The sequence below is a fragment of the Epinephelus fuscoguttatus genome, linkage group LG2, assembly GCF_011397635.1.
Source record: "Epinephelus fuscoguttatus linkage group LG2, E.fuscoguttatus.final_Chr_v1".
In the NCBI taxonomy this organism is placed as follows: domain Eukaryota; kingdom Metazoa; phylum Chordata; class Actinopteri; order Perciformes; family Serranidae; genus Epinephelus; species Epinephelus fuscoguttatus.
Window position 1 is genome coordinate 39,677,895 of NC_064753.1, and position 18,395 is coordinate 39,696,289.

General features: G+C 42.0%; 1 protein-coding gene across 1 annotated transcript in view; it reads left to right on the plus strand.

The window, feature by feature from the left end:
• LOC125882438 (A disintegrin and metalloproteinase with thrombospondin motifs 7) overlaps nucleotides 1-18,085 on the plus strand; it is a 118,162-nt gene extending 100,077 nt beyond the window's left edge. The window contains exons 23-24 of the mRNA XM_049566130.1: nucleotides 1,472-1,634; nucleotides 15,973-18,085. Of these exons, the coding sequence (XP_049422087.1) occupies nucleotides 1,472-1,634; nucleotides 15,973-16,118 (309 nt within the window). The 3' untranslated portion in view covers nucleotides 16,119-18,085. The remainder of the gene's footprint in view (nucleotides 1-1,471; nucleotides 1,635-15,972) is intronic.
• The last annotated feature ends 310 nt before the right edge of the window (nucleotides 18,086-18,395 follow it).

Below are 18,395 nucleotides of genomic sequence, written 5' to 3' on the forward strand. Positions count from 1 at the left end.
AATTCTGAATAAGTTCTTTGAATTATGTTTTCACAGAATTTCCCCTTAAAGTTAAGTCTAGGCACTTGTAAAGATAAAAGTAATTCACAGAGCATCTTAGCCCTTAAAAGAGTTCCTAAGGTCAAAACTGTTAAGAGCAGGGAGAAGGCCTTTTTAAGATGGTAAAGAGTTTCTGAAACAGAGGAGAAAATGGTGGAAACACAAAGAGGTCAGAGAAATATTCCCCAAGTGCTGGATGACAGTGAGTAAATGAAATGCTACAGATTAGATCATGCAGGGATAATATGTGTGGGTGATCTCATTAGGGGTACGCACACATTTCCCACCCAGTGTTTTAACGCCAGAAATAAAATGATCACAACACTAAGATATTTGGAAAACTGGAAAATTGCAGCAGTGCAGCAGTGATGACTTTGGTCTGTCTCAACATTGACAACACTTTCACAGTCAGCAGTTCATTTAATTTCCACTGGGTATCCACACTTGAGTGTGGATACCCGACTTGAGCCTGAGGGGACCCGTTGGAACCAAGCGGGTCGGGCCGGGTTCGGATAACAAATCAGAAATTTTCACCCAGGTTTGCTTCAGATTCGGCCCACTTGGCATGCTGCTGTGTTGTGCTATGGCCTATTCAGGTGCTGGAATTTGTTATTTACGTGGCAACACCAATGCAACACAGGCCAATAGCTACATTTCAGGCAGGAGGCAATAAATATTCAGACTGAACTAATGAAAATGGAGCATGCTAAAAAAAAAACTGCATCAGACTCGGGTCGGGTTCAGACTAAAAATTCAGAAAGTCTGTCGGGGTTGGACTCGGGTCGGGTTTGGTCAGGAAAATGCGCGCAAAAGGCGAGTCTGTGACAACCAATTACATCTGCTAAAAGAATGCATTGTACCAGGCAACAGGGTCAAGTTAGGAGCTCTCTGAAAGTGTCCTCAGAATGTTTCTGGATACGGCCCCAGGTCTCTTTAATCCTTGAACCATATTAGCAGTGACAGAAGAACCCCTTTAGAGTCTAAAAAACTGCACAGTCAATCACAAAACATGTCCACAGCATCATCATGCAAACACAAGCACAGCAAACTGCCTTCCTACTGCTTGCATTCTATCAAAACTTCGGAGTAATGAGAGTGATATCTATTGTTGCCGGATTGGACTGTCACCAAGTAGTCCAATCAGAGTCTCTAATCCAGCCAATTGTCAAAAAAGTATCCCAATTTTTAATTTCGATGAAGGAACGTGGCGGCCCGGTCCTTTTCTGTTATGTTCAGTGACTGAATACAAGTGCAAGATGAAAAATAAAGCATTCAGTCAAAACTGCAAGATAAATGTCTGGGTGTTTGAACAATCTGACACTGTGGAGATTATATGTGCAATCATGACATAAAAAACACCTCTTTCCAGTAAGAAGTACCAATCCATAAAATTGTGTTGTCTGCAAATCCTTTTTCTCCACTTTCTCTTCAGTGTTCGGCTTCTTGCGGTGGCGGAGTGCAGCGTCGACTCATCAAATGTGTGAATACGAAGGCCGAGACAGAAGAAGAAGTGGATCAGGGTCAGTGTGACCATGAGCTGCAGCCTGAGAACACCCAGAAGTGTAACCTGCTGGAGTGTGAGAGTGTCTCCGCTGGTGAGTCAATCAACATGACAATCATTATACCTGCTTAGCATGCTGACATTAACATTTTGCTCAAAGCCAGCATGGCTGTTGATTCTCAGAACCATGTTTAAGCAGTCTGATAGGACACGGTATAAAGTGCGTGGCGCAAGTGCATTTAGAGTGTGTCCAATTCTACTTGCTAGATAAATAGTACACAATCTGTGTTTAAAATAAGATGCAAGGGGTTGTTTTTCGTCCCTTAATTAAACATAGGTGTGTTTTTGGAGCTATTTTTAGAGCGGATTCAGCACATTTAAGAGCCGAGCAATGCAGTCAGAGCAGTAATGTCACTGCAGCAAATATCCTGTCATATTTAAGCAGCAAAACGAAAACCTTTAGTTATAAGCTTTACAGAGGAAAGAAAGGTAAACTTTTAGCTTCTGAGATAATCAGTGAAGTTACGCTGCTCCTCTTGTGTGTAGATGTCTACAGTATCTCTCTGAATAAGGAGTGAGACAGCAGCTCTGCAGCTCTTCCCTGCTTTCAGCTACGTTCACATTTTAGAGAATGTAATTAATATTTTCACCTCTAATGCTGTATTACTTCACCCACCTGCAGCCGATCCATGAGTCCCTGTGTGTGTAACAAGGTGCGTTGGGAACCCACCTGTGTGGGCATCTTACTATCTGAATGACACACCTTTTGAATAGCAGGAAAATACTCCACCATCAACTTCAGACCAGATTTTTGTTGGTCAACAGCTCAGTTGCTTTCTGCTGCCTCAAAATAACAATACGCCAGCAATGCGCCTGACCACACCTACACACCACTGGATGAACAGATGGGCGCAAGAGTACTTCGCTACTTACAAACAAGAGCACTGGCCATGAAAGGGACAACTGTGTCGCTCTGAAACTGGCAATGACAGTTGAGCTGCACTGTACGCCATTTTGCCCTGGGTGTAATGTAGAGCCCTCTGTCATATTTGGAAGTTGTGATGGTATACTTTGGCTTCCCTCTGCAGGCATCCATTGTATACTGGGCTAGTTGTGTCATTGAAATGATGATGATAATGACAATGATGGGGATAATTGCTTTTTGTGTTTGTCCTTTATTTAACCAGGAAGGTCCCATTGAGATACAATATCTCTTTTTCCAATGATTCCTGGGATCTCATTTATACCCATTGTGTACGCACAAAACGAGGCCTGAAAGAAGCGTACGCCACTTCTCACGCAAAGATGTAATCTATAAAAACAGACTTGATGGGAGAAACCTTGACCCATGCTTACGAACATTGATGATGATGTAACGCCAAACCTGTATATGGATGTGTTTGAAATAGGGGTCGCCTCTATAGTTTGTTTTCTACATGTTGATGAGGGACTCTGCTCAACACGTCTGTGCATTGAATTGAATAGACTTATAATAGACTGAATAGACAGGAACTAGAGATCTGTGTTTGGATTTTTTTCACTTCCTCCTGTCCGATCCATCAAATCGAACGATGTGAGTTGTGACGTGAAACGTCTTAACACATACAAGAAAAGAGGATGGACCAGCCTGTCAAGTGATTGCTGAAGGACTTTGATCATAGGGCATCTGAAAATGCATGTTATCCAAGAAAAAAGGTCTGATTGAATTTCCGCTGATCGTGGCCATGTTCCAGGCCCCATCACGTCAGTGTTGCTTGGACTGTGTGTGCATGTCACTAGGGACGCTGAGTGAAATGTCAAACTAGAGCGATTACCTAGACCTTCAACTTGAATTATGGCTGTTATTCTTGATAGCTTTCAACAAAATGGACACACAGAATGTAGACAATACACAGAGGTGAATCCACATTACAGCCTCAATTTCGGACTGATTTCCCCTTGTAAACCTAGTGTTAATAAAAAAAGAGAAAATGTCTTGAATTGAGTTTTTTAGCTTTGAGAAAATACATCAAGAAGATGCCTTTGGTAAGACATTAGAAGTTTGTTCCGTCGGGTCAATCCATCATGCCATACTCTGGAAAACTGTGATGAACGATGGATAGAGGAACTCATTCAGTACTGCTACATCCCCTCGCAATGACATGAAAACAATTTGTTCAGCTACTCCGAGCAGCAGCAAAACAAAGTCAAATGAGTCTACAAAACCAATCTCCTGGGAACAATCAGACACCAGGCGTGACTCTGGCCAGCTTCTGTGGCAGAGCTCTAACCAACCTCTCGTTCTCAGCTGGAGGTCAACTCATTGCAACTTCATAAAACTCTCACAAATTGACTGTGCAGCCTCCCATCTGAGCACATCACAATCTACAATAGAACTACCGGTATATATGTGGTTATTTCAGTGGGGTTTCAGTATTAAACTGACTCATTGCAGCAGCTTTTTTTGACCATATGAAGCAGTGCACTTTGCCATAAATCAACAGCAGCATTATTTTTATCACAGGGAATCCACCAGCTCTTCCTCTAATGATGTCACATCTCCAGACCAGTGGAAATGCTGACTACAGTCACCTCAAAAGTCTGCTTTGTTCACATGGCAGTGTAAAAAAGAAAAAAGCTCCAGCTCGAAGTAGAAGAAGCCATTTTCCATCAAAGCAACTATTCACAACAAGAAAATTAGAGGCTGCAAGTCTTCTCCTGCTTCAAATGCATCATGCATGGCTTGACATTATTTTCTTCTTCTTTTCTGTCACGCTGTACCCGAAAGCCTCTTACTTATACTAGATCAGAGCTTTTATCTGGCTTTAATGTGCATGTTACTATGAAAAACGATGGCGAGAAAAGGCTTTTATTTTTTTTCAGGAGAGATTTATTTTTGCTCCAGTAGATTTTCAGAAAAAAGAGTGGCTTATATCTGCTTATTACGTTCACGTTTTCAGCATTAATAGTCGTCAAAGCTTACTGTTCCACGTGAAACTCTTTTGCAGAGTACGGAGCTCATTGAACCTCATCATCCTCATTAAAATACATAAATGATAAATGACAATAATCTCCAAAGATATCCATCACTTTTGCAGCTCCGTGTATAATTAAACATAATTTGCACTTTTTCATTGAATATTTTAATGTAGGCCACAACAGTTCAGTGTCATTTCTGTTTCATATCTAATATGAAATCACAGTGTCCCTCAAGTGTCAGCCTGCTGGAGCCTGAGCACCAGCTTTGCGGACATTTTATGGTAAATTTTTGTGGTGTATGATAAGGTGACAACAAACAGCTGCCCATATTTGCGCTGTGTGAGACCCTTTGTCTCGGTTAATAATTTGTTTCTGTGTTTTACTCCAACAAGGCAGTCAGATGGCTTCAGATATTTTTTTTCCCTTCCTGTTGTCAAGGAAATCCTGGGCATTTATGTTTTCACACACACGTGAAGTGTCTGAAATTACATGCGTGCACATGTGATAACATCACGTGTGCATATTTGAAAAGGGTTTGTTAAGAAGAAACTGGCACACTGAATCCAAAAGGCTAATTTTACTTGAATACTGCCTTGCATCAGAATGACATAATTACATCTGTCCGGAATTATAGTGAAAATGAAATGAATTTCAGAGAATGCAAGATTAACTAATGTCTCATCAGGGTTTTGTGTGCAGATCAGTAGTATCGAAACGTGATGTCTCCCAGCGTATTCAGACGATCCAGTGTACAAGTATAAAACATATACTTGTGTTTTTGTAAAATTTAAATTATTAATTTTGCTATAGCGTGACATGTCTTTAGTTCGGATGCTGTAGTAGTGCCTCAAGACAAGGATTATACCACAGCTAGATCCGACCTTGCATTATGTTCCTCTTCAGAGAGCATTTGCTCACCTTGTGTACCATTTCTCTCGCTCCTGTAGTGGAAATTGCCTGCAAACACTCAGCACTCAGGAAATAAACACATGTATACAAAGCATTTGATGGGTTTGAAGAATAATACACTGTATAGAGTGTATTATGGAGAGTATACCTGAGGCAGAAATTGTTCCCGTATCTCGCTGAAAAGTCAGTCAGTGGTTTTCTTTGGGTAAATAACAAGCAGCAACCTCCGGTGCTGAGAAATGAAGCCAACAAAAGCAACCTCCGGGGCTGAGAAATGAAGCCAACAAAAGCAACCTCCGGGGCTGAGAAATGAAGCCAACAAAGAAGTGCCAAAATTGCAGTTCCTCAAATGGCCACTTGAGGCTGGCTCCAAAAGTGAACGAAGCCTTGTAGACGCCCATGTCGAAATGCCCAACTGCACAGCAGAAACAAACATGTTCACAGCCTGATACAAAAATGGTTTTGGTCTGTATAGCTAATTTTAACATTCAAGACGACTGTGTGGGAGATGAATTTTTATTTAACCCACTCGTTTAAATTTTATTAACACTTAAGTAATGCATATCTAAGGGTGGGGCTGCTTTAAGTGACAGTCTATAGCCCAGTTTCCACCATGCAGTGCAGCACACTTCAGTTTGACGTTCCTCTGTGTCACCGGTGATGAGGAAATACAGTGAGTGCTGGACGGAGCAGTGACTGACAACAACCCCGTCCATATTTAAAAGTACTGTTTGCGGTGGAAATGCTAGGGTCTAGGTACCATGTCTGAAGGGTTACTGTTGGCTCCAAAGGTACCATACTGAAAGGGTTTGGTGGAAACAGGGCTTATGGGTCACATAATAATAATAATAATAATAATAATAATAATAATAAGCATATACATAGACCTACACATGAACACATACCTGTAAGTGTGCATACATATACACGTGACCGCAAATACAGACACAACCACACACACACAATAAATCTATCAACTGTCAGGAAAGGCCAGTCTGTAAGAGTAAGTTTTCAGACAAGATTTTAAGACGTGAACACAGTCAGCTAATCTGATGTTCAGTGGGAGGTTGTTCCAAAGCAGAGGAGTAGGAACTGAAAAGGCTCAATCGCCCTTTGTTTCTAACCTGGACTCTGGAACAGGTAGAACGACCCAGACTAGCAGACCTGAGGGGCCTGTTTGGACGGCACAGTGTGTGAAGCTCAGTTATGTTCTCCGGTGCCAGATCATTGAGAGCCTTGTATGTGATTAAAAGCACTTTAAAGTGGATTCTAAAAGAGACTGGAAGCCAATGCAAGGATGCCAAAATAGGTTTGATGTGTGAGAATCGTTTTGTTCTGCTCAGGAGTCTAGCTGCTTTGAACGAGCTGAAGCTCAGCCCGATTGTTTAGGCAGGTGAACAAGGCATTACAGTAATCAAGGCAGGAGGATGTAAGAGCATGAATGAGGTTTGTGTGTTATTGAAGGACAGATCCACCCCTCTTTCCTTACAGCTCCATCTTCTCGTCCAAATTTGGTCACTTCTGGCTCCAAATATGGGGCGGCAGAAGCTCAGTCCATAGGGACTTGGGTTGGGAACCGGAGGGTTGCCTGTTCGAGTCCCCGTCCGGACCAAAATATGGAGCGTGGACTGGTAGCTGGAGAGGTGCCAGTTCACCTCCTGGGCACTGCCGAGGTGCCCCTGAGCAAGGCACTGAACCCCCCAACCGCTCAGAGCGCCTGTCATGGGCAGCCCACTCTGACATCTCTCCACTTAGTGCATGTATAGGTCCAGTTTGTGCATGTGTGTGTTCGGACCTGTGTGTAATTGACAACAGAGTGAAAAATTGAATTTCCCCTCGGGGATTAATAAAGTATATAAAATTAAAAAAGTAAATAAATTAAAAATATCCAAGATGGCAACAGCCAAAAAACACAGATCTCAAGCCTTCCAAACGGCAGTACATAAACAAATGTGTGACTCATTTTTATACAGCCTATGATGAAGCATCACACAGGAGTTTTACAGGATTGGTTCTCTACTACTTACATACAATCATGGGTCAATCCTAAAATGGCACATAATTGTTAGTACATCTGTAACATAGTTAGAACATCATGCTTTTATAGTAGAACATCACGTAACATGGCCCACCGAGGTCACAGTCCGAACTCCCGCACGTTCAGACAGAGCAAGTGCTCAGTGAAGAAATAAAGAACAGGGCTATAAATGATACATGTTAATGGTTTATGCTGATTTATTGAAACACTTTGTCTCCAGCTTTTTCTCAGAAAGCATAAATATGTTGCTTAATGCACCAGCAAAGCCTTGTGGCACTTGGGTCCATCTTCTTTGACCTGCCGAACGAATACATATGTTCGGCATGCATTCAAATTAAGTATCACTCCACATCGCAGCTTATGGGCAGATATTAATTCAGCACCATTCTCATGCTCTAGTTAGCCAAGAGCGATCACGACTGTAACTAGAGGCAGATCAGGAACATCTCTTAAGAGTCACTGGACATGAGACGTGATGGAAATATAAAGTGTTGGAGGTCAATTTAAACATTGCCTATAGGTCATACTTTCTCTTCTTAATAGCTGATCATAAATGTCAGTACTACATCATTTTAAAGCCATCTCTATGTGGACGATGATCAGAAAGCGAGGCTTATCACATCTGACTTGGGCAACATTTGGTCCAACATGAATAAAAGTCTACCCAAGTATCAATACACTGTGCCCCCACTGTGATGTCTTGATCAACAAAATATTTCAGCTGAAATGATGGCCAAGAATAAAACTGCTCTTTGTCAGATATTCACGCCTGTCTCCAGGCCTGTAAGGCGAAAGCTGCCTCAAGTAGCCTCCAATCAAACGTGGCCTGAAAGCTGCAGAAGCTGTGACTTTCATCAGTTTAGTGTGAAAGTAGCACGTGACATGCGTAAGACCACGTGTGCAGCCGTGTGAGCCCAAGACAGACGACCACTTTTGTGTGCCTGGTAATCCCATCTAGGCTGCAGGTCCTTAATATCCCACCAGGAAGCCGAGGTTGGTTTTCTCAGTATCAAGAGGATAATATGAAGTTGATGCCAGTCCATCCTTCACAGGGACTGTACACGTGCTTCTGGACCATGGGACACTCTTATAAAGAAAATGGCATGGCACATTCAGCCATTGTTAATATTTTCTGCATTCACATGGGCTAATTACACTCTTTCAGTGCTCACTCTGTCATGCATCCGCCTACATCCCCGACTGCAGCAGGGGCTCTGAACTGCCGATCCTGAGCTCTGACCCCTGAAGAAATTAATGCGTTCAAATGAGTTCATTCAGGTGCTATGTGCCTGTGTATGTGAGGCAGTTGGGCTGTTGTCTCAGCGTGAATCTAACCTGTACATCTCAGGTCCACAGTTAAGATAGGTTACGTCTTGTATCGTGGTTTACCAGGTGATTTGAACCCACCACCTGTTGTCTGAAGTAGCTTGAATAAACCAGGAGAATATGCCGATCCAAAAATGACTCTTCACAGTGAACCCCTGTATAGTATCTCTTCGGTTTTGACGTTGTCTTCTCAGTCTAATCACAGTGTGTTGCTATACATATAAGACACTCATGAACAGGTCTTGTCTTCCAAACTGAGGTTCTGTATTCCCAAATAATGCAACAAAAAAAAGCATATTACTGCGGAAATCCCACGTCCCACTGCCCCTTTTGTTATTTACTGCTCTATATAAGGCATGTTGGTGAGTGGGTCAAAGATACAGTAGCAGATGGGGGTGTATAGAAAACAGGAAATGCTGTGTATTAAGTTGCAGCTGTGGCCTTTGTACCCCATTGATGTCATGGAGTCTCTCTGATCTGGGTGACTCTGGAAATTCCGCACTCTGGAGTTTTGAGAATTGTCTTATACAAGAGCAACGGGTTCAGTATATGCTGTATGTGTATAGGCCACGTGGAAGGAGGCAGCCATGGTGGAGCACAGACTGAGGAAAGCTTGTTGCTGAGCCTGGCAGTTCAGAGTGCTTCCTTAAACTCCCCAAAAAAACCCAGTGCTCACACAGGTCCAACCATTTTTGATTTAATTCATTGTACTAAAATGCACACATATAACAAGTCAACAAGTAACCAGAGGCAAACTTTAGTGTTATAGTAACATGATTCAATAGAGTTAACACTGCATAATTTTCATAGCTCCATTCTCACCCATCGCCATTTCCTCCTGGACTTGCCTGGCGAAGTCCTCCGCCTCAGTTGGTTTCCCAAAAGTTTGCATTCTGTCCTTATAAGTCGCCAACAGTCTGACGGGAACAAGCATGCTGTATGTTATCTCCATGTTATGGAGCTTTTGTCTGACAGTCGAATTCTTTCCACTTTTGATGCAGGTAGAAGCGCACTGATTGATCCTTGTGAAGAATTTCTTTTATGGCTCTGGCTGCTCTTGAAACAGCCACCTCGTCCCTGTCACTCAGAAACGTTATTATCATTGTTCGCGGGGGGAGCGCCGGGCTCTCATCTCTGGCCAACACAGTGAGCTTTCTCCAGTGTAAACTTACTAGGTGCTTTGAGCCCGACTGCCTCCGGTATCCATTTCTATATTGAGAAACAAGCAGGTAGATTAACCAGCCTCAAGTTTGATTGCTTGGACCATGCTTCAAGGTCTGCAGCTTTGTCTTCAAGCTCCTTTTTCTTATCCTCTAGTGACTGAACTTAATCCTGGAGGCTAACCACATAATCTTCAGTATTGGTATTGGTTCAGTATTCAGTATCAACATTCACAATGCAATCTGTACACTCTCTTATTTCCGCTTGCACATCATCAATCACGACCAGGATTCCGTCAAATCTGTTTGAGAAGTCTGCTTTTAAATCTTTGATGACATGGCTTTGTTCATTATTTCTGCTTCGATGCTTGAAGCAGCCTCACCCAGCATGTTGTTAGCTTTAGTGCTACTGTAGCTACACAGCTAAAATTAGCCGAGTTGTAGTCTGACATCCTCGGTTGCAGGTTTTTTTCACGGTGTCTGCTCATTTTTCCTGGTGCAGATGACATCGGAGTCTTGCAGAGATGATGTGTCAAGTCTACAGCAGCAACAAATCAGGGCTATAACAGGATTGAAGTCTAGTGGAGAGGAGAAAAACATGACTGACTTGTCCATTACAGGAAGTCCCTTTTTGTTTAATTCAGACCCTCAGTCCAACACTGTGATACAAGATAAAACATAATTGGATTGAAATTATTGGATGCATTGTCTTTAAATTGGAATGGACATTCACACACACTACACTTTTCCATGTGGCCAACACTTTGGTTGTCCAAAACATAGGGCCTCATTCACTAATATGTGCATAGAAACATTCTTATTCTGCAAATAAAATAAGAGCGCACGCAATCTCACTGTTGGATTCATGACACGTGCGCTGGCTGATTTTGTTCCCTACCTCTGTTGGTGAATCAGAGTCATTCTAAATTGATGGATGCATGCCCGCTACCTGCAGTCAGCACACTGCTACTACTGATTAAAGATCTATGGTCTTCACAGGGTAAAGAGAGTAAAGATCTTGATTTAAAGGACTTTGAACTGAGGTTTTTCCAGGTGTCCGAGAACTTTGAGAAAAGAAAATGTCTCTCTTTTAGCTGCGTAGCTGTCACCGTTATTGAAAAGCACATAACATTGCAATTTTCAGGAAGTTTAGAGCTGACCTATAATACTAAGCCGTCTGTTAAAGCCATCAGCCGTCGCCTCTGCCTCTGAACTCACCTGAACTCCAGTTCCAGCGGGAAAGTGTGGGTTTTTTCTTTTTCTTTTGACTTTGTCAGTTACTCAGCGCTCATGGGAACTTAAAGGACAGGTGGTAAAACAAACTTGATTCCTGGAGGACCTCTGATTTCTGCCCACTTAGCTGTTTTTAAATGAGAAGACAAGGAGCTAAACACAAGAACAACATCAGGCTCTGAGACACTGAGCGTCTGATGAAGTGTGACGATTCAGTAACAGCCCACGCTGTAATCTCTGTCTGGACTGGTTTTCCAATTTCATGCTCCTGCTGTGACTGCTGTGATTTCAGATACCAGACAGTAGATAAATTGCTCTAATGGTTGCCGGATACAAACCTGTGCACACAAACGTATAAATGCCTTTTTGTTGTTATCAAAGTGGTTAAATTATTCAATGTACGTGGTAAAGAGGCGGAAAGCCCAGCAACTACATTTCTAAATATATTACATTACACTGTAAGCCGTCTCATCAGGGTCCCCATGGCCATGGAAAATCTGGAAAAGTCATGCATATTCTCCCGGCCAGGAAAAGTCAAAATCATCAAAAATTTTGGAAAAGTCATCGAACTTTGTTGTGTTTAATGAAATTGTTACAGTACTCTTACATGGATAACCTTCCAAGTAATGCACAACATTGCACTAACGTGTAAACATCATCTTGTTCACCATCACAGAAGTTTCTTCATTTTCTCCCCACAGTCCATCTCTCCCTTCATGTATGCCAGCAAGCTGAGATTGTGTTTGAATAGAGTTTGAGTCTGATATGTTTGAAAAATGCTGCACAAGTAGAGCAAGAAAAGAAATATGTATTGCAGGTCCTTAGAAAGTCATGGAAAAGTTCTGAAATTAAGTCCATAAAAATATGTGGGAACCCTAATATCAATTAACCAACTTAACCAAAACTTTTCTTGCATGCGTCTAGAGATCGAAGAATGCAAAAACTACGAAAATTCTTCATGAATTTAAGTCATAGGGGTCCATGTTTAACAACAGCAAAACTATATCAAAGCATCTGTTTACAAATGCTGTCATAATTTATGCATTTATAATCCAAGTCCCAGTGTAAAAAACATCCCAGTAGATCAGCAGTTTCTGAAATACTCAGACCAGCCCATCTGGCACCAACAACTACGTTCAAAGTCACTTAAATCACCTTTCTTCCCCATTCTGATGCTCGGTTTGAACTTCAGCAGGTCGTCTTGACCATGTCCACCATGCCTAAAGGCATTGAGCTGCTGCCACGTGATTGGCTAATTAACTATTTGTGTTAACAAGTAAATAAACAGATGTACGTATTAAAGTGGCAGTGTTACACTTATAAGATTTAGTTTCCAGATAAACAAACTTAAAACGTTAGGCTGGCAGCAGTAATGAGAAGAGTGAGACTCACCAGTCAGTGCAGAGCAGCAGCTGCAGCGATGGAGACTGGGTGTGTGGTGTGTTCAAGTGTAATAGGCACTTTATTGATCCTGGAGAGAAATAACTTTTTTTAACTTTGCTAAATTGCCACAGTAAGTAACAACTCACGTACAGTATAACACAGCATGTAACAATTAGTGAATAAAACCCACAATTTGAGAAAACGCGTGGCTGAGACTGTCAGATCCTCTCATTACAAGGTAACTGTGCAAAAGTGTGCATGTTAAGTGGCTCAGTGATCCGCAGTACGTTCAGTGAACGGATCACTCACTGAAAGTACTGGTACTGTAGCACGCCACGTTCGTTCAGTGCGACTGAACGTACTGCATAGTGAGTGCAGTGCACGTGAGGCCTCAGCCCCATTTGCCGAGTAGACCAGTTAAAAAACCCTCATTCTAAACAGTGTTCATTTATGATAGCCTATATATAGGACAGGACACTGAAAACATCATGATTTATAAACGAGTTTATTTTTACAAACGTGTTTGTCAAAGCAACACAGCGCTCCCGGCCGTCTCCACTCCTGGAACTGTAATATGAATCGTTCAGCCGTGTATCAGTTCAGTGAGTCGGAGTCGCAGGCTCCTCCCGCCAAGCATTGAACGATTCGATGAACGAAACTTTTGAACGAATCTTTTTAGTGAACTGATTCTAGTGATTCAGTAACATCTAAAGACCTGCCGTGCCCAACACTACAACAACGCTACTAGTGACAGGCGTCAGTCATTGATACCTTACATACACAGCGCCCTCTGCTGACCAGGTGTTCCACACATTTAAGACACAACCAGACCTGCTAGAAAATAATAAAAATCACATAGACGACATCAAAACAGTCATTTTAACATATGCTAAAGTCCTTAGCTGTTTCTAATGAGTTTTAATTTTAAATGGGGGGCAAGACATTTTATTCCTTTTTCATGTCTCTGTCTCCAAAACACTTTTAATGTCTCTGAAGAACACTCAGTGCCACAGCAGTCACCAAAAGTACTTGGTTGGGTTTAAAAAAAAAGGTGTGAAAATAAGTACATTTGTTATGTAACTTAAGTAAGTTAATGTCCTTTGATGTATGTCACATGACACATATGTTATACAACATTATATATGAAATATATACAGTGGTGGAAAAAAGTTTTCGGACACCCCATGCATTTGTGAAATATTGCATTAAGAATCACTCTTAGGTCTTCAAGTGCAATTTCTTTTAGTACAGTCACAGCCAAAATACTAAATAAATCCTAAAAAAGCCATTAAAAACTTAAAATTGATTGGTTCCATAAAAATACATAAGAAATTTTGAGTATTGGGTCATTTTGGTACCAGCGATGAAGGTCGTTCTTTTTATTAAAATACACAATTTTTGTTGCCAAGCTTTGTGTCTACATAAAGCCAGCACATTTGAAAGTTCTTCAGACACAAAAATGGCTAAAACAAGGAACCTAACGCAGGAAACATGCCTGAAGATAAAGATTCTCAGCCAGGAAGGGTACAGCTGCCGCCAGATAGCCAGGAAGTGCAGATGCAGTCCTTCAGCAGTTGGATACACTCTGCAGAAATACAGACGAACCAACAGCTTGGAAGACAAACCAAGATCTGGGCGTCCAAGGGTTTCTTCAGCAAGAAATGACCGCATCCTGATCCGCATGTGCAGGCAAAACCGCCGAATGACATCACAGGAGCTTCAGCAGCAGTGGTCAAACCAAACTGGTGTCCAGTGTTCCACCCGCACTGTACGTGGCCGACTTTAGATCATGGCTTAAGGTCCTACAAGGCTATCAAGAAGCCCCTGATCAATGAGAGACAGAGGTTAGCCCGGCGTCGTTGGGCCCAGGCACACAAGAACTGGACAGCCAGGAACTGGAAGAAGATTTTGTGGTCAGATGAGTCCAGTTTCCAGCTTTATCTTCCTCCTACTAATGTGAGGGTATGCAGAAGGCCAGGCGAAGCATTGTCTCCAGCATGTACAGTACCTACTGTCAAGCATGGTGGAGGCAGTATCATGGTTTGGGGATGCATGAGTGCTGCTGGTGTTGGTCATCTCACTGTCTGTGATGGCACATTGAACTCTACCAAGTATTGTACCATTCTCGAAACCCACATGCTCCCTTCTGCGCGTGCACTGTTCTGTCGAGGTAAAAACTGGATGTGTCAACAAGATAATTCCCCTTGCCACACATCCAAGGCCAGTAGAACTTGGCTGCAGGAGCACAGTATCCAGGTCCTAGAGTGGCCAGCTCAATCCCCGGACATGAGCCCCATTGAAAATCTGTGGTGGATTATCAAAAGGTCTCTTTCAAAGCATAAACCAAAGAATTTAGAAGAATTAAAAGCAGTAATTCAAGAAGAATGGGACAAGATTACCCCTCAACAGTGTGAAAGGCTCGTGGGGAACATGCCAGCCAGGATTAGAGCTCTACTACGTGCCAATGGCAGGACTACTAAATATTAATTTGATGATGTGATGGTTTATTTATTTTTTGTTCAGTTTTGAACACATTCTCTGTTATTTGTTGACTTTGATACCGACAATGTTGAGAACTGACATATTGAAACTGTCAAGAATTTAGTTTTGTTAGTTTTTCTTGTAAACAATAAACAAAAAAATATAATTTGTATTTGTTTGTATCTGTCTAATGCAGCCACACCTTTTGAAACACAAAAAAGATTTTTCCACAAATATTTCATGATAATATTTGAGATTGTGTAAAATTTTAAGGGTGTCCGAAAACTTTTTTCCACCACTGTACATTTCAGTTACCTGTTTTTCCAGCCGCCAGTACTGTCTCTTCTACCTATAAAAGGATTAACAGTTGTGAGATCACATGTAATGGTAGCTGCAGACATGTCTTTCTCAGAAAGCCAGTTAATATTTTCAAAAATAAGTGGGGGATTGAATGTTTTGATTAATCGACTCTGAGTCAAGGTCAAACTTTTTTTTTGCAGCACAAAACGGCAAATTTAAAAACACGAATGCAGTAAATCATTTTTGAATACAAGTCAGCAATCTGGCTGATTTGTCCTCTGATCAGTGTTGTGTTTTGAGATGTCTGGTTTTATTTTTATCAACTTTGCAGTAAATGAATGCACTGAAAGAATAAAAGAACAGACATTTCCTCTACCAGGCACATTTATTGAAGTATCTTCAAACTCTGATCAGAGAGAAATCTTCAGCAGGTGTTTCTGTAAGCGTGATCTGTGTTGAACTGAGGACAAAAGAGCATGAGCAGAGTGTATGAGCTGACACACACCTGTCACTGTTCAACTTAAAAGGCAGGTCTTATGATGTAAGAGGCTCACAGCGCTCACATTGTGCTTGTGATTCACTCTGTAATGATGTAACCAGTTGAATCTGTATCTAACCTTGATGTCTCTCTGTCACCCACACAGGAGCAGCTTGCCTTCGAGATCGCCTCACATTTCGCTTCTGTCAGACTCTCCGTTTGCTCGGCCAGTGCCACTTGCCCAACGTGAGAGCCCAGTGCTGCAAAACCTGTAGCCAGCGTTCCCGCTCCATCAGCACGTCTCGCCCCTGAGCTGACACAAAGTAACCACTCGTCAACAGGAACACTGAAGAAATATAAACCATCTTTTAAGTTCAACAATCTGAGCCCTTTCCTGAGTTCTTTGCCACTGCAGACTACATGTGAATCAGTCCCGCCCCAAAACTCAGCATGTTTGTGCTGGTGACGTCATCATACAGGGCTGATACTGATTGGAGATGTAACGAAGCCTCTCTTAGCAAAACAATGAGAATGTAAATATTTGTTTGCACTTTTTATATCATGCAGAATCGAGATTTCTTTGTAACATATGTGGTGCTGTGTAAGGGTTCTTCTGTCGATGTAGCCAGCTTTATACTGCGTTATTACACATGTAGATAAACCACTCATTAACCTCTACGGTAGGTACAATGCTCTCATTTTGATGACAGCAGCAGAAACTGAACAGATCTAACAGACAGGGAAACAACTCACTATGTGGTTTTTACGTATATAATGTGGTACAAGTGTTACCAAGTAAAAAAATAAGGCTTCGTGTGACATTATAGATAGCTGTTAGCTAAGCCCCGCCCCCTCAATTACTGTAGCTACCATTTAAAATTCTTGGTAATTTCTGAAACAATATATGGTTGATTTCAGACAAGAGCAGGCTTCTCATATTTAGTCTGTGACTGTTGTTTTAGCCAACAAATATTAAAACATTATCAGCTGTAGCTAGCTAACTATGCAAAGGTTATCTCCTCAAGCTCTTCAAATTTTTTATGTTTTGATAGGACTTGTTTTAAGATGAGAACCCGGTAAAGGACGTGTGCACTTGATGGCTACGTACGTGATGTTGATCTCTGTTTATCTGCGCCTAACAAACTATTTGCTGACAGCTTCTCACCCTCAACCAGAGCTACAACAAGTACTTTCTGCCTCAACATTTTAGGAGCCAGCTACTAATTACTGGGGGGAAAAATGTAGATTGATTATGCAGGAAGGTTAGTGTAAGGACATGATGGGGTGGTTGTTCTGTACAGGCAGGACTGTTTCAAGACACTCTGGGAGCCCTAGGCAAGAGGCACCTTGGAGCGCCCCCTTTTCAACCCACAACTGGTAGGATTCGCCTTTCGTTTCTGCTGCTGGTTGAAATCTGTACTAAAATAGCGTGCTGAATGATTTGTTTTGCTTGCGCAAGAGAGTGAGTGTCCGTACTGTGAGGTACCATAGTACTACGGTACTCCAATAATGCTAGCGCAGGTGGCAACCAATCATGCGGGACATGGTCTCAATTTGCGTGACGCATGAAAAGAGACAGAAATGCTGTGCAGTCCTGCACAGTATGGGACGTCTGGTCACCCTACTTAGCCACTCGCAAGCAGCAGCTAGTAGGGGCCCCATTAGGGGGGGATTCCAACGTGTTGTCATTGTTGTAGTGTCTATAGGGGTTCCATCATATTGTCATTGATATGGACCAATGTCAGCTTGGGGCCCCAGGCAATTGCCTAGTTTGCCTGTCCGGTAACGATGGCCCTGTGTACAGGGACTTAAGCCAGCACCCCCCCAGTTCCCAAGCCAAGTCCCAATGGATCCAGCTACTGCCGCCCCCCCAAGATGCGTATAGTCATAGCCAGACAAGCTTTTTTTTTTTTTTTTTTTTTTACATGCAACATTTTACATACCGAGAATCACTCTCACTACAGCACCACTGCACTACTTACATGATAGGGCAGTGTCCAGTTACAGCTGATGATATGATTAGACTATCACTGTTCAGAGGAGGGGTTTAGCAAACACTCAGCTGTTATGTTTAATGTCCACAGCAGCGTGTAAAAAGCCTTTTTTGATGTTACCTAGTTGTGTCAGTAGCAGTTGTGTAATGTCACACTTTGACTTTACCACACTTCTTTTTTTTATTTTTAGAAGTCACAAAGTAAAATGTAAACAAAAAAAAATGTGGAGCTGCAGGAAATACTTGGTGCTAGAGGCCACACAGGCTCCAAACATTTCGGGTCAGGTATTGGCAACCTAGTTGTGTCAGTAGCAGTTGTGTAATGTCACACTTTGACTTTACCACACTTCTTTTTTTTATTTTTAGAAGTCACAAAGTAAAATGTAAACAAAAAAAAATGTGGAGCTGCAGGAAATACTTGGTGCTAGAGGCCACACAGGCTCCAAACATTTCGGGTCAGGTATTGGCAGGCCCAGTGCCTTATCTACTTGAATATTGGATCATCTGATACTCTTAGTTTTATTAACCACTTGATTTAAATATGAGTCAATTTCAGCATTTCAGAAGAGGCTACGTGTTTTTTGAAGTGAATGTGA